The sequence below is a fragment of the Myodes glareolus genome, chromosome 18, assembly GCF_982192425.1.
Source record: "Myodes glareolus chromosome 18, mMyoGla1.1, whole genome shotgun sequence".
NCBI lineage: Eukaryota > Metazoa > Chordata > Mammalia > Rodentia > Cricetidae > Myodes > Myodes glareolus.
The window spans coordinates 19,846,869-19,864,441 of NC_142043.1; the positions used below are offsets into that span (position 1 = coordinate 19,846,869).

The 17,573-nt window shown below is 45.9% G+C and overlaps 1 protein-coding gene across 1 annotated transcript in view; it reads right to left on the reverse strand.

The window, feature by feature from the left end:
* The window catches only part of Tram2 (translocation associated membrane protein 2), a 76,664-nt gene that overhangs the window by 26,976 nt on the left and 32,115 nt on the right, over window positions 1-17,573 (reverse strand). Inside the window, exon 2 of the mRNA XM_048445705.3 lies at window positions 8,417-8,480. Coding sequence (XP_048301662.1) covers window positions 8,417-8,480 — 64 coding nt within the window. The remainder of the gene's footprint in view (window positions 1-8,416; window positions 8,481-17,573) is intronic.

The following is a 17,573-nucleotide window of genomic DNA, read 5'->3' on the forward strand; positions in this document are numbered from 1 at the left end:
CCTGTCCTTCCCTTACAGCAGGGCTTGGTGTGATATGGGAGGCCAAGCTTTCAAGTGTAGGACACAAGCAGGAGACAGCAGTAACACCTGCTGGCCAGGAGAGAAAACTAGAGTCATTCAGATCCCCCAACAAAAGCCTTGGGCTGAATGAGGCTGTTTTCATGGGCGGTATGACTCATTCCAGAAAGGGCTAGAAAACAACAGTCAAGGTACGGTGTAGGAGGTTCCCCGGTTTTCTACCTCTTCCTGTTGCAAAACACAACATAGTACATACTAGTGATCAAACCAACAGAAAAGGACAGCACGGTAGGATGGATCTATCAGCTTAGCCATTGTAAAATAAGCCCTGCTCTGGAAGAGACTTCTCCCTACCAGCCTTGTAGATCTTTGTGTAGAGCAGCAGGCAGGCCCAGGACGTTCAAAGCTACCAGGACTCCCTTATCCTATCTTAGCCAGGGTTTCTATGGCTGTGACGAAACACCATGACCAAAAGCAATTTGGAGAGGAAAGGGTTTATTTTGCTTACACGTCCACATCACTGTGGAAAACAGTTACCAAAGAAAGTCAGGGCAGAAACTCAAATGGGACAGGAACCTGGAGGCCACGGAGGAGTGCTACTTATCGGCTTGCTCCCCATGACTTGCTCAGCCTGCTTTCTTACAACACACAAGACCATCAGCCCAGCGGTGGCAAAACCACAATGCTGGGCCCTCCCACGTCAATCACTCATTAAGAAAATGCCCTACAAACTTGCCCACCACAGCCCTATCTGATAGAAGCAGTTTCTTGATTGGGGATCCCTCCTCTCAGATGACTCTCGCTTGTGTTAACAACATAAAAATGTATGCTGCACATACACTGTACCACATATGTGTTCATGACTTCTGGGAACCCGTAGCCCCAGCTGAAACCCAAATCTACTCAGTCATAGTTGCCACCTCTTCCACCCCACCCCCATTAAGCAGTTATAGTGTGGTCGTTCTAATGAGAATGGCCCCATGGGATCATATATCTAAATGCTTAGTCCCCAGGTGGTGGAACTATTTGGAAAGGTTTAGGAGGTGTGGTCTTGCTGGGAAGGTATGTCGCTGGGGGTGGGCTTTGAGGTTCCAAAAGCCCACAGAATTCCCAGTTAGCTCTCTCTTTCTCTCTCTCTCTCTCCCCCCCCTTCTCTCTCTCTCTCTCTCTCTTCTCCCCCCTCCCCCCCGCCATCACTTGTGGATCAGGCATAAGCTCTCAGCTACTGCTTCAGCTCCATGCCTGCCTGCTGCCATACTCCCATCATGAACTGAATCCTCTGAAACTATAAGCAAGCTCCCAATAAACTTTCTTCTTCTTGGCCATGGTGTCTCTTCACAGCAATAGGGAAGTAACTAAGACATGCGGGGAAACTAAAACTAAAAGAGAAAAGAAAGATCCAAACGAGTAACTAGACTTACTGGCTCTCCCCAACTCACCACTGAGAGAGAGCACAGGAGCATTTGAAAGACTTCCTGCATAATCTACACCCGACTTATCCAGCGTACTAGGCACAGTCCCCTCCACGGTTTTCACTGGGGATCTTGCTACAGGTGGGTGCTGCTATAGGAGGCCTAAACGTCTGCATTTCTAATGAGTTCCCAGGTCACGCTAAAGACTTATAGAAAAATCTACGCTGCAAATACTTAGGGGACCTCGAGTTGAGGCAATGACCATCAGTCCCCATTTTGCAAAGGATAGGTGTGCCCCAGATGTTAAACAGTTTGTTGAAAACATTTAGCAGTTCAGAGACACAACCCGAATAACCATGTAAAAAAAATGCTGGGACCCAGAAGTTCAACTATTCTACGTTAGAAGGGAGGCTACCAGGTCAGGAGTCACCTATAGGAAGAAACAAACCTCTGTTATTTCCCCACCTCTTATAGTTTATATATTTCTGACCATGATACCAGATACTTTGAGGAATTCTACATAGAAAGTCATACTTAAAGTGTTTAATGAAGTTAAGATTAGGAAACAAAAGCAAAAACAAAACAAAACAAACAAACAAATCCAGGCCATAGAGTTAAATTTGAATTTCATATAAACAATGATTGATCTCTGCTGGGTATGTGACACATATCTGTAATCTCAACACCGGGAAGGTTGAGGCAAGAGGACTCCTGTGAGTTTGAGCCAGCCTAGCCTAGATCAAATACCAGGGCAGTCAAAGCTACCCAACAAGACCTCATTTCCCACAAAACAAAACACTTTAATTTCCTATAGTCATACGTATGTTTTCTGAATTTGTGTTCCATGCATTACTTGAGCTATAGTTTTGAAATGTGTTCATGTGGAATTCAAATAGTCCTGGCTTTTGTGTTTGCAAACTTTGGCAACCCTGACAGGATGCCAAATAGAAGTAGCAAGAAGAGCTGGGATTTGGTTTTGAAAGGGGGGGCGGAACTTCCTGTTCTATCACTGTCAATCTTAATGTCAACCTTTAGAACGTCAGCATGACAGGCACTGCAGCCTCTTCTAGTCACCGTTGTGGTCACCTCTGCAGGAGCCTCACTTGCTCATCACAACGCAACAAAATCATCAATTTGCAACTAGTCTATCTTGCAACTAGAATGTGGTCTGGGTTAATGTGTGTCTCCCCTAGAATTCATACTTTGATATACTAGCTCCCAGGAACCTAGGACGTGACCTCGTTTGAAAGCAGGCTCTTTACTGACGCCTTTACATCATTAATGATGCCATGGTGGATTAAGGAAATCTGACAGAGGCTGAAATACACAGGCGGGAAGGGCACGTCAAACCGATGTGGAAAGAAGCTGGGAACAGATCTTCCCTCATACCTTCAGAGGGGCAGAGGCCCGAGTCCCATGGATCTCAGCTGTCAAGGCTCCAAACTCAGAGACGATAAATGACTTGTGACTACGCAGCTAGGCTTACTCATGAGAAGAGTGGGAATCTTGAAGATGGAGACAAGAGTAGGAAAAACCAGTGCAGACGGGAACACCGATCAAAAAAGAGCCTCTTCAACATCGTGGATGCGCTGAGTTCCTGGAAATCCCAGCCAGGACGACCCAGGGGTTCACAAATGAGCACTAATCCTGGGAGCGCACATCTATCCCCCCAGTACTTGTGAGGCTGAGGAAGGAGTTGGTTCAGTGGGGTAGGGAAGAGGGGGCCCTGAGACTGTCAGGAGTACAAGGCCACCACGTTACCAGAATCCAACTTTAAACGCTGCCTCGTGACATATACATTATGAAGAGGAGATTTTAGAAGGCAGAGCTTCTCTGGTTATACCAAAGTGGAGGGGGGGGATAGATTTCTAAGCACTTCAACCCCTAAGGAGATTTATGAGGAGGGATTTAGAAATCATAACCTCAACAAACCCGCTATTGTCAAATGGTTTTGTCCCGTGAGAAGCTTGCTTTCCTGCAAGGCCAGGCAAACAGGCATTACCATGCTGGGCTGGTCAAATAGCCCCAAACGGTAAGAGAGACAACTGAACCATCCCTTCTGCCCTTTCTAAAGTCCCTGAAGCCCTCCATCTGGAAGGCACTCTAATGGACCCTCACCCAGGGCACACAAAGCCAGAAGAGGTTTTCAGGAACAGAGTTCAACAGCCACATCTTGGAAGATGCCAACTCTGGGATTCTCTGGGCTCAGTGGCTACACTCAGCCACTAGCACACCCTAGGCATTTGCTTCTCTCTAGAGAGTTCTACATCGACACCCCTCCGCTAGGACTGCCCCATCTTCTATGTTCACAACTCCATGTTCTCCATCCCCACCATAAAGTCATCCCTTTGGAAGAACACGTCACTGGGCTTTTATTTTTTTCTTCACCTGGTAACCCTGTGTACTTCCCTCACCACCCTTTTCCAATTATAATTATCTGCTTACTTATTACCCATATCTTCCTTAAATTGTTTTACAACTGGGGCCAGCATACGAGAGACACAGAAATATTTGTCTAGAACGAGCAATTAACTAATTAAACTAATGAACCCATGATGGTGGCGCACTCCCAAGACTCAATAGGAAGCTCTTTATGCCCAGCAGCTCTGACTTGGGCCTAGCCTGAAACAGTCTACACTTGTCTTCCTGACTGTGAAGCAGATGGCTGACGTGTTGCTTACTGTCTCACGTCTCCAACAAAGAGCTAAAAGGATGCCTTAGGCACATGCACGTTCAGTTTTATTACTTTTGCGCTGCCATAGCAATACCTGCCAGGATCAACTTAAAAAAAAAAAAAACCCCAGTTAGTTGCGTTAGTGCCTACCTGTAACCCCAACACCAGAGAGGCAGAGACAGGAGGATGATGGCAAGTTCAAGGCTTACTGAGTTCCAGCTCAGTCAGGGCTACAGAGCCAAACCCTGTCTCAAATTAATCTTCAGAGTGGGAAAAGATCTTTGCCAACTATGCATTAGACATAGGATTAATATCTAGGATAAATAAAGAACTGCAAAAATTAAACACCCAACCCCACCCCAACCATCCAATCAGAAATGGGCTCATGAACTAAACAGTTCTCAAAGGAAGAATCATAAAAGGAAAAAATATTTGAAAAAAATGTTCAACATCCTGAGCCACTAAGGAAATTCAAATTAAAACTGATTTGAGACTACACCATGATAGTCAGAATGGCTATCATGGAGAAAACAAACAACAAATGCTGGCAAGAATACAGGGAGCGTGTTGGTGGGAACGTAACCCATGCAGCCATTGGAAGTATACAGCCAAAGGACTCCCTGTCAGCATCCACTACTGACCATGGCACATCCATGTTAAATTGCTAAGAAATGGAACCAGCAGAGATGTCTATCAACAGATACATGAGCAAAGTAAATGTGAAATTTTATTTGGCCATAAAACCAATGAAATTGGGATATTTACAATAAAATAGACAGAGCTGAAGATTATGTTAAATAAAACAAGACAGGCCAGGCACAGTGTGCACGCCTTTAATCCCAGCACTTGGAAAGCAGAAGCAGGTGCATCTCTCTGAGTTTCTGGTCAGCCTGGTCTATGAAGCGGACAGCCAGGACTGTTACAGAGAAACCCTGTCTTAAAAAAAAAATTAAAAATAAAAGAAAACAAGACAATTCCAAGAAACCTATATTTAAACTGACATAGGTGTGTGTGTATATGTGAATGTGTGTGTGTGTGTGTTATGAAAGCAGAAAGAAGTAATATAATACCTGTTCCAGGAAAGCAAAGGGAGTCTGTGGTGAGAAGGGAGGGGAACAAGAAAAGGAAGGCATGGCATGGGTGGAGACCATGGAGAGAGGGATGAGTAAGAACAAAACGTAATGACACAAATATGTGATAATGCTAATGAAGCCCATGAGAAGCTAATCTAAAAAATAATAATAAGGGCTGGACAGATGGCTCAGAGATTGAAAGCATGGGTGGCTCGTTCAGAGGACTGAGGTTGAATTTCCAGCACCCACATGGCAGTTCACAATGGTCAGTAACTCCTGTTTCAGGGTATCTGACGTCTTGCTTCCGAGGACACTGCACATACATGGTACACAGACACACATACATGGGAAACCACCATACACATGAGATAATATGTTTTTAATTAGGAGAGAAAGAAAACCGGAGGCAGTGAGCTCAAGCGTGGGCAGTTGTGGGATATTGTTATGAGGCCACATTTCTTTTTTGTCATTCTGAGAAAAGACGTTATCTCATAGTTCAATGGGGTTAAGGAAATGCCTAAAATTGTGTGTAACTTTCAGGAGAGAAGGAAAAGGAAAAAGAGGATGTTCCCACCCAAGCCAGCTTCATTAAGAGTCCTCTTCCAGAAAAAGAAAGAAAAGGGGTGCAAAAGAGGGGAGAGGAGCAGATGAAAGGAAGGGAAGGGGACGAAAGAAGGGAGGGTGAACTAGTTGCTCACTTTTAAGATTTTATAAAATGTCACAGTACAGCAACTATAATCACATAGGGAAGCTCCATCACATTCTAACAGCAAGGTATGAATCAGTATCGAACTGAACGGAAGTTCTTGCTGAGTAATGGGGTCATATGTGATTGCTATCTTCTTGTCTATATTGTATACATTTTCTCTAAGATTTACGTAATGCTTGTGTAAATGTATTTGAGATGGGGACATGTATTTACATTTTAAACCAGTACCCAAAGGTTAAATAATATATGATCTATGACTGTGTGTACTGATTCCCCTGTATTCTCAGCACTTGGAAAGTGCCTTGAATTCAAGGTCAGCTTGGCTTAAAACTGTGGGAAGCCCTGTTGCAAAAATCTAAACTCTCTCTCTCTCTCTCTCTCACACACACACACACACACACACACATGACACTTCTATGCATATAAGGTACTTACTGCAACAAATTCATAGAGAGAAGAGAATGGTGGTTGCTATAGGGAGTTATTGTTTAAGGATTAAAAGTTCAGTTCTGCAAGATGAAAAGAGTTCTTGATATAGAAAGCAGCACAATGTGGATGTATTTACTACAACCATACATCTAAAACGGGATACAATAAACTTGGGGCTAGATACAATGGAACGTGCCCAGCTACTAGGGAAACACTACTATGCACACCTATTCTACCACATCTTAAAAACTAAATATTTAACTTGCTCACTTGGAAGAACAACTGGTTCTCTGTGTATTTCACAACTGACAGCTGACGACAGTGAAAGAAACCTGACTTTGATCTTGGACCAACGGGGCTGAGCAACAAAATTCATTGTGCCCACCAGTACCGGAGTGTGCACTGGAACGCACGTGTGTCTGGCCATAGCATTTCCTGGATCCCCAGGCTCAGAGATGCTCTCAAGTTTCTCTTCCCACAGTGAGGAACATTCTTCCTCTCTTACCACAGTCTCTCAGTTGAACTCTCCAGAAAGGGGACTGGAGTATATACCCAGCTGCAAGGATTCTCTCAGTGTCTGACTACATTGGCTGCAGGGATGAGCTCATGCAAAATCCATGGCTACCCCTTCATGGGTCAAAGAGTCATCCATTTACTCTCCCCCACCATCCCCACCACCACCCAAATCCTTGAGGTACACCTGGTGGAGCCAGATAAAGCACCCTGATATAAGAGTCAAGACCATTCCCCTACTACCAAATGATGTAAGAAGACCTAGACTCGGCCAGCAAAACTCCCTTCATCCTTCCTCAAGGGGCCCATAGTATTTTACAGCTGAGAGGGAGAAAAACCTGATTCCTAGGCTGAGTCCCCAAAACCCGAAGGCTGCAGAAACATGGCCCCAAAGCTGATCCTGGCTAGCTGATGTACTGACTTGTTTCTGCTGACATTCCTGCATTTCTGACGGTGGCATTTACAAAATTAACTGACAACATTTAAAAAGTAAGAAGTTCATACCCTGGGAGAAATATTTTCTGATGCTCTTGGGATAAAAATGTTCTCAAGGGCTACAACTCCAGCGACTGTGCTGATTTAACTTGACCGTCTACTTGAATAGGTGGAGAAACGCCTGGAGGCTGGAAGAGCATGGTTCCTGTGTGTCAGTCCCGTATTGGACCTGATGGCCTCACTGGGAAATGGTGAGCAGAGGCTTTCCTGGAAGCAGATTCCTGGGTGTACACCTTGTAGGTATCTTGCCCAGGCCCCTTCCTGTATTCACCCTTTCTCTGCTTCCTTCATGTCACGAGCCGAACAACTATTCTCTGCCACGTTTCTGCCCCCATTGTGGCTCAAGTACGCAGAACCATGTGACCACGATAGGAACCCTCTGAAACTGTGAGCTCAAATAACCCTTTCATTCTTAAGGTTCTTTCTGTTAGGTTTGGTCACAGTGATGATGAAAGCAACTGGGCAGGCACTCTGGGTTTACAGCAACCCCTGGACCGGTGGCTGGCTGGAATAGAGCAGCAACTATCGTTTTTAGAACGGGCCCACCCTCTCCCTGCTCTGCTCTGTGCAGCCACGCTACTCCTTGAGCTGGAACACCATAACTAGACTGGAAGCGGCTAGCTGAGGTCACGTGGCACTTGGAACCACGGCAGCTAGGCCTTCTGCTGTTCCTGCAAATACTGGATGCAGGTCAGTTTGTGATGTGACAATTATGGTCAGTGGCCTTCATGAGATGGCTCAGCTCTGTGTGAGGGCATGGTTTACTCCTAATCTCACCCAAGTCACAATACAGAGCTCCCTTCCCGCCATGTTTCCGTATTCCATAGAAGTACATCGGACCCACTTCCTTTGTGGAAAACTTTAAATAGGAAGCCGTGTTTTTCATCAGTGGTCAGAGGCGGTAAGTTCGAAGGAGGCAGAGGGACACTTAGCACCCCATGGGGCAGTACTTTCTCCTGGTCCTTCAGTGGAGAACAGAAGGAAGCGCCCAGCCACCTAAACACTGGAGCCTGAGGAGTAATATCTAAGAGGTCCCAGGTAGAGCACAAGAGAAGTTATTCACAGTGTCGGGGTTAAGCGGGGCTTTCCTTACCTGCTGTAGGCACACTAACGTTATACTGAGGTAAGATAAATAGGAAGGCAGTCTTGGCTGTGACCTGGAAAACAAAGGAGAAAAGTTCCTGTTTACTTTCTTGGCCACATCAAAAGGAACAGGAAGAGGCTGTTCCCTGCCCTGGGGACCATTCCTTTATGTCAGTCCTCCCACTCCAGGATGCAGGGTTTTCACCTACCCCAAAGCACCAGTTTTGAGCCACTCCTCCCAGGACCTGCACTAAAGAGCAAAGCAATCCTGGGCCCCAAATGATGGCTACACTGTGTTCACTGTAGATGGAATGTAGCAAGCTATGTCGACTATGGGGGATATATGGGAATGTAGCAAGCTGTGTCCACCATGGGCAACACAAATGGTTCTGCCATTCATTCGTTCACGTATTGATTTAGTTCTGGACTCCCAGCTCTGTGGAAGGTCACAGCTTTTAAAGGCCCTGAAGCCGACTTCGCAGGCATTTCAGTTGACTGCACCCTGGACAGCAGCCCTGAAGCTTCCGAAACAGTAGATTCCAGCTGCTAATTTCTCACCTACCCTTCTATCGAACAGGGAACGGACCTCTGAAACCCCACCATTCTGGTTTGGTTCTTATGAAAGCTATCTTTAGACGGCTGTGGTCCCAATCTGGTTTCTAGTAGTCAAATTAGTACCAGGGCCATTTACAGCAGGGGTGAGATGAGCAAATGTGGGGGGGTTGAAGCTGAGATGCAGAAATTGACTGTCCATGTTCAAATGCTGGCTCTGCTAGCTATAAACCACGAGGAAGTCATCCCACACCCTGAGCCAAATCTCTTGTCTATAAAGCCATGGCTACATGCAGTTCCTCGGCTGCATACTACAGACTGGGGTGTTAGCCATCTCGATTGCAGTCAGGACCAAGAAGCACTCTGAAAGACATGCACAAGGTCAGGGGGAAAGAAGCCACTTCCCCAGAGGCTCTGAAGATACTCCTTCAGTCAGGGGTTATGGTTCTCCTCCAGTGTGGCGGACAGTTGTATGCAGGAAGTGGGGGTGTACCAGGCTACATCCAAGTCAGTGTGGTAACAAGTGAAGGATGGCTGCTTGGACATGCTAGGGTCAGATGACGGCCCTTAGCCTATTCTACGGGGTCAATCCTCTCCTTTAAGGAGACAAGGACTTGCTGTCACTCTATAGTTAGGTATCATTTACTTCTTACAGGTAGCTATGTGCAAAGTCTTCATCCATCTCAGTCATGCCTATGTGTGCTCTATCAAGTTGGTAGGGAAAGAATGAATAAAATCAGGCATACAAAGATGCTGTTCCCCACTTCCCCACCACTGGGATTGAATTTTGGTCCTTATGACCTTGCTCTACATTCCTGATCTCCATCCAGTTCAACTGCCTGCTTTTTCCTTACAATAATAAGCTTGGCTCAAGCCCAAAGAATCTCCTCATGGATTCCCCTTCCTCTGCTACTCCCCACAACTTGTCAATATCTTTCTCTCTCGTCCATCACGCTGCCCCTCAACCGTGAACACTCTGCAAGGCCTTTGGCTACTCCTAGAGAAGGTCACTCCTTCCCAGGCAGGAGTTCAATACCATACTCTGCTGTGCTATCCTTTCCACACAGAGGGACATCGTCGCCGCCTAGAAGGCAGGGAATCCCATCACCTCAGTTTTCATTGCATGCCCTCCCAAATAGCGAACCCAGACGAGGTGAGGGCTCAGGTACTGGTGTGGGATGTCCTTCTGTGTATGTGCTGCTTTTATTGGTTAATGAATAAAGTTGCTTTGGCCTATGACAGGGCAGAATAGAGCAAGGCAGACAGAGGAGAAAAGAAGGCAGTGTCAAGGAGACGCAACGTAGCCACCAAAGAAGATAAGACGGATGGAATCTTACCAGTAGGCCGCGGCCATGTGGCAGTACACAGATTAATAAAAATGGGTTAATTGAAGATCTAAGCGTTGCTTAATAAGAAGCCTAAGCTATAGGCCAAAAAGTGTTATAATTAATAAGGTCTGTGTGTAATTATTTCAGGTGTGTGTGTGACTGGGAAATGAATAAGCAGCCTCCACCTACAAGGTACTGCTCACTGAATAAGAGTTCAATGAAATGCAGTTTGATTCATTTAACCACAGGTCCCCAGTCTCTAGTGGGAGCCGCCCTTTGCCACTAATGGCCTTTTCCTTGGGACCCAGCTACTCTGAGTCCAGCCTCCCCTGGCTTGTATCTCCTAAGTAGGGCTGGCGAGTATTCTGGTTAGCGCCCCCAGTCTTCTGCTGTGGTTTCTGTTGGCCTGTCCCTGGAGCAGCTGTGTGCCTTCAGACACGTGAACCCCCAGAGGACCTCTTTCTCAGAAGCACTATGATTCTATGTGTGGAACACCACTGTTCAACCACACCTGTGACAGAATCCCCCAAAGAACTTGAAACTTTCTATACCCAGGCCATCAGCCCAGGCAACTAACCTAGACCCTCGCAGTGGCTGGCTCAACAGTGTCTTGTCCAGTCCCCAAAGCACTCCAGCGTGCAGCCAACTCTGAGAGTCATTACACTGAAAACAAACAAACAAGACAAGGCAAATACAGCCCGGGAAGTAGGTATTTGGTATGTGAATTATATACGTTTTTGCTCGAGTCCTGCAAATGCAGTCAGTTCTCATTTACGGCAATTCTATGAAGCCGCTGCAAACACGGAAACACCGCATCCAAGAGAAATACAGAACTGGGTTACGACAAGCCAGTCACATGTGACCAAGAGGCCAACGTTTAACCTTGCTTTATGCATGTTTCTAAAGGGCACCCTAGTTAATACATATTTAATACACACTGTTGGTTCATTAACATTGAACTCACGGTCAGCAGCCCTGGAGCTCATGCCCAAACGAGGCAGCTGAAGTCATTCTGTTTCTCCCTAATTTAGCATATTGTCTCCTTCTCAAGATAGGACCGTAGGGAGCACTTCAGGAAAATACTTAGGGGTCATCGAAATCCCATGAACATCACAAAATGCAAAACCATGGCCTCAAATAGACTGCAACGGGGATGATTTGTTTACGGCACGAGAACTGAAACAGGAAGGCAGGCAGAGCCTTGTTTCACCTCGGTTGGCACCAAGGTTTTGCACCTGCGTATGCTGTGGAGAGCCAAGTATGAATTTGGAGGTTACAGGTAAATTTTAGTAAAGTAACCAGACTCCCAAAGACGAAATCCACAATCAGCAGTGGATGAATATATAAAGACAAACCTCTTAGGGCCAAGATTTGTTTGCTTGTTTGGTGCGTGTGCGCGCGCACATGTGCACAGGCAAGTTCATGCACGGGCACATATGTGGAGGTCGGAGGACCGCTTTTCAGGAGTTGGGTCTTCTGCCTATTTATAACTTAGTCTCTCTTGTTTCTGCTGTTACTGCATATGTGCACTCACAGCCGATTCTCCTGTCTCCTCTTCTATCGCCCCATGAGAGTGCTAGGGTTATGGCTGTGAGCCACCAAATTCAGCTTTTTTACTATGGGTTGCACTGCTCAAACTCGGGACATCAGGCATGTGCATCAGGCATTACACCTGCTGGTGTCTCACTGATCAACAAGATCTTACTAAACAGCCCCTGGTAGAGGCTAACATCACCAGGCACCAGGTTTAAGTTCTAGAAGAAAGCCTTGAAAACCTTCAACCCACAATGGCAAGAGGACGGAGCTGACTGGGTGGTACACGCTCGCCACATGATGCTCACACACGGACACAGCCACCCTGCAGGAGAGCTGTCTGAGCTGCAGCCTGTGACCTGCTCATGGTTATACTTCTGTACGACTGTTTTCTCTCATTGCGTCCACCCAGAGCTACCCACACAGTAGGTGTCTCACAAATGCCCACTTGATGAACGCACACTGTAAGCAACTGTGGTATTCAGCGGCCCCAGATGAATGTCTACCACATGCTTTCTGAATGTAAGCCTAAGAGAACAGAATGAAGGCAAAACATACTAGATCCCAGTACTTTTCCATACCTGCCCTCTGGGTGGTGGCAGTAGAAACAAATTCTAAACCGTCCTTATTCCCATGTTAGTGTATCCTAAATGCCAGTTTTCTTGTTTCATAGGAAAAGAAGTTAAAGTCTGGACACAGAGAGACCAAGCGGCCTGCTGCCACCCAGTGAGCACTTGAGTCCAACAGGCAACCATCATCTTGGGATTTTATAAGTTTGTTCCAGAAACAACTTTAGCAGACACACAACAAAGCCCTTAACAGAAACCTAACAAAAACTAGAACACTAAAACCAAACCAAAGAAGTCACATGCCAGAAGCCTAAAAAGAAAGACTAGAGAATGAGGCTGAGCCACAGGCGCGCAGCCCAAGAAGCCCTACGCATCATCTCAAGTTGGCCGGAAACCTGGAGTCTGAACTCCATTCTGATCATCCGAAAGAGGAAAATAAGATCAGCTACTAAGTCTGCCACATCCATTAAAGGAAGGGGGCAGGGGAGAGGGCAAACAGGGGGGAGGGGGAGAAGGAAGCAGTGGCAGCGTTAGCCACAAAGGGTAACCCTGCTTGTCTCTCATAAAAACCGTTCTATGTGCTTTCAAAAGCCCCCTGGCACCCCGAATCTTCATTCCATCACTCTCCCCTGGCCTGAGGTCAGGGACTGTGCAATGGGGGTTCACACAGCACAGAGGCTGAGAATCAGGGGCCTACTAAAAATGTCACTCCAATTATTTCTCATCCCTCTAGGGTTGTTTATAGGAAACAATATTGAGTTTAATAGCATATTAAATGCCAAGCTCTGTGGGTGAAAGGTTAAAAGTGACAACGTGTTAATATACTAATGCAAAGGGAATTACATAGGAGGGGCTCCCCTCACCCCATACACACAAAGAGATAGAGAGAGAGAGAGAGAGAGAGAGAGAGAGAGAGAGAGAGAGAGAGAGAAGCACGCTTAATTACAGCTGTAACTAGAACATGGCGTGAAACACAAAAATCAGAGATGTTGAGTGAACTCACCCAGCCATACCAAAACCAGAACCATCCCACATTCATGTTCTATTAGAGGCGCATGGACCTCAGCTCTTGGTAAAAAGACACGAAGAATGCCAGCGAAATTACTGTTTTCGTGAAGCAATCAGGATGTAGAGTCCAGTCTGAGGTAAGCTGTGAACCAATGAATTACCCTTGGGTAAAGTATGTCCCTTCTGTGGACTCCTTTCCCCAGTACCAACAATACTGACGACAAATGCCACCAGACGCTTGCTTTATTCCTTCAACAGCCCTGTAAGCGCTGACACTGTTATCGACAGACACGGAAATGAGCAGGCCCATGGAGGAGGCTGGAATGAGCATCTGTCTGTAAAGGACTCTGTTCCAGTTCACAGAGCTGTCATTCTTGAGCCTGTTTGACCTTCACTGCCCAAATCAAAGCCTTACTGAAGTGCTCACCTTCAAGTTCAAAGCACAGTGCTGCTTCTCTACCCCTGAAAACGGAAGTCTGGGTGTCCTTCCTGCCTCACAGGCAAAAAGAGCAAAGTCCTTAGCCACCCCCAGGCACTGATACACCAGGGCTTCAAAATGCACAGTCGCTTTCGCTGGAAGTTGATGGCAGCCACCAAAGAAAGAAACCAAAAACTAAGATGAAAGGGACCACATTGTTGGATCCTTCACTTCAGCTAATGCTGTCTTGCTTCTCAACAGACACATCAGCATAAAGGATCTTGTACGATGCTGTGTGTGTACACTATGCAAGACCAGGGGCACGAGAAATTAACTCATGGCAGTGAAAGCCCTGTGAACCTCTGGGGTCCTGCCCAAGAGGCTGAAACGCAGAGTGGCACAGGTCCCACAGCTGAAAGCACAGACACTCATTCACTGAGAATACTGAGCTAAGGCTTGGGAGCCATCCTGCCGAGGCTGGGAAGCTTGCCTCCTTCCCAAGCTTGGCCCCAATCACAGGAAGTCAAATGGTTCCAGCAAGCTGTCCTGAAATAGGTTTCACATCTTTCTGCTTAAGGTGGTGAATAGGAAAACTTCAGTAAGACAGGAAAAACACTGGAAAATTACACTCAACTGGTGAGGAGGAGATTTAAGGGGGAAAAAGTTCTTTAGTTCTCTTCTGGATCGCCCTAAGCTTCTGCTTCCGGCAGAGATCCTGGTGGATCTACCACCACCTGTGGGCACAACGGTCATGGCAGAACACAGTGTCTGAGGTCTGCAACTCCTTGCAGCTCCGCAGAAGACAGCCTGCTGGGACAAACATGCTTTTCACTTTGGCTTTCTGCAAGCCTCCGTTCTGGATGACCGGAAAGGGGTGAGTGGCTGGGACACAGGGGACACAGTTCTGACAGTACCTTTCTGTGTGGCTTGGGAGCAACATCTGGGGATTCTGGTTCTGTGGCTGAAAGGCCGCCTTGATACGAGCATGGGGCAAAGCCAAGCAGACAGACCCCACAGGTTCTCTAGAGCCTGTGTTCACCAAGTTGACCAGAAAAGCTGTTACCAGGCATAGAGCCATAGACTAAAGCTTCATGGTGTGGGTGTGGGGAAACTTTGCTGCTGCAGTGGCTATGACAACATTTTGGTACTCTGACTTATACCCATCAGGCCAAAATCTAAACTATATGAAGATTAAAAAGGGATTTATACCATAGCACAAAAACAGGTGTTTAGTTGGTGGTTTTAGGAGCTTGCTATGTAGCCCAGGCTGGCCTCAGGGCCTTGAACTCACTAGCCTCCTGCCTTGGCCTCTGGAATGCTGGCATTAGAGGACTAGGCCATCATACCTGCCTTATGCGGAGCTTTTGATACTTTTAAATTTTTTTCTCTTTTATGTAACTGTTTGCCTTTATATATGTATGTGTACCATGTACGTGCCTGTTACCTGCAGAGGTCAGAATAAGTTACCAGATCCTCTGAAGCCAGAATAACATATGGTTGTAAGCTGTTATATGGGTGCTGGAACCCAAACCTGGGTCCTCTGCAAGCACAGGAAAGCTCTTAAACACTGAGTCATCTCTCCAGCTCTTTTAATATCTTTAAAGATAGCCTAAGCTTGCCGCTTACACCCACAGTTTCAAGTGCTATAAAGTAGCTGAAGCCTTCTCCATTTCCTTTGTATCTAAAACATATAACCCCCAGGAGACTGTGTTTTTGTGCAATCTCATAGCATTTGCAGGAAATAAATGCAACCCTTCCCTAAAAGTGCATGTATTCACATGCATATTACATGCTTAAATACATATATATATATGTAAGAACAATCAATGAAAAAAGGGGCCATGAATTTGAAGGAGCACAAGGAGGGGTATATGGGAGGGTTTAGAAGGAGGAAAAGAAGGAGGAATGATGCAATTATAGTATAATCTTGAAAATAAAATGAAAAAAATCTTTAAAAAAGATAGAGATCTGGAGTCCGGGGAGTTGCCTCAGTGGTTAAGAGAATCCTCTTTCAGAGGACCAAAGATCAGTTTCCAGCACCCACTTCACAATTGTCTGTAATTCCAGCTTCAGGGAGCTGTTGCTCTCTTCTGGCCTGAAGAGGTACAAATGGCAACATGCAGTGTGCACACACAAACACAAGCAAACACACCACATACACACACACCTTCTCAAAATAAGAACCCTAGGTAGATATTTAGAAGATGTTTTTCTTTTCTCTCCTCCTTTTCTTTCCTTATTGAGATGGGATCTCACTATGTAGCCTTACCAGGAACTTGCTGTGTAGACCAGGTTAGTCATGAACTCAAAGAACCATCTGCTTCAGTCTCCCGAGTGCTGAGGTTAAAGGTGTGTGCCACCATAACGGGCCAAACTGTCTTTACTTGTTCATACACTTCACCTTCCTTTCTACCTAAACCTACCCAAAGCTTTTCCTATGATTTGACAGTCTAACATGCCCACAAAACATTTCTTGTGAAGGCTAAGAACTAAATAACAAAAAAAAGTAGAAAAAAAAACCTGCTCATGCAAAAACATTTTTAAAAAGAATATCAGTGTTCTGAAACACATATGCACACATTAAGGTTTAGAACACCGATTATGTACGGATATAAGCAAGACACAAGTATTAGTCAAAAACAAGTATTTTATTTTTGACCAAAGTTGGATGGCAAGATGCAGAATCATTTCTACAGTGAATTTAAACACAGACAGGAGCCTTGGCGTGTAGAATTGGGGGTCATGAGGAATTTTTTTTTTTAAAGAGTCAATATTAGGTAGCATTTTTAGACTTGACAGCAGAAAAGGAGCTGCCTCACCAGTGTATCCATGCTGTTTTAACTGTAGGTTTAAGAAGGTTTAGTACCATGAGAACGAAGCACACAGTGGTGGGAGCTATGGCTAGAACATTTCAGATAAATCTGCAACAGCCAGCCAGTCAGTGATTGCAGGCAAGTGTTATGACTGGATGCCAGGCAAAAACACCCCAACGAATGTTTGGCATTGCCTGGTATTTGGGGAAATAAAAGGGCAATTCACTTCACAGGGTCCATGGACCCAGAGCAGCCGAAGGGAGGCAAGGCCCAGGTGTTTCTGCCTTTTGTTTGCTTATTTGTACATTTCTAGGAAGACACACGGGTCATTGGGGATCTACTGAAATTATTTTCAGGAACTGTTTGCCATCTGGGAGCCCTCCCACTCAGCATGTTGACCCCTGGGTTTTGGCTTATGGATTGGAGCTCGCTAGGGAAATGAGCCTTGAGTACACATAGCCAGAACTAAGGGAAACTCTGTGTGTGTGTGTGTGTGTGTGTGTGTGTGTGTGTGTGTGTGTGTGTGTGAGTATGTCTGCATGTGTGCGCGCGCGCGCGCGCGCGCGCGCGCGGTCAGGAGGGGGTGGGGTAAGTCAGCCTGGCCAAGATCATTCTCACAGGAAACGATTCCCCAGATCAGTGGTTCAAGCGACCCTTTCACGGGAGCTGCCTAAGACCATCAGAAAACACAGATATTTATATTATAATTCACAACAGTAGCAAAATTACAACTATGAAGTAGCAACAAAAATAATTTTATGGTTGGAGGTCACCACAATATGAGGAATTGTACCAAAGTGTCGCAGCATTAGGAAGGCTGGGACTGCCCTAGATGTTTGTGTAAGAATCTACAGAAGGTGTTCTGTTTAAATATGAGGATTTTCAAATGCTAAGCACACGGCTCTTCCATGGAGAGCTAAGACCTGGTGCAAGAATAAGCAATGCC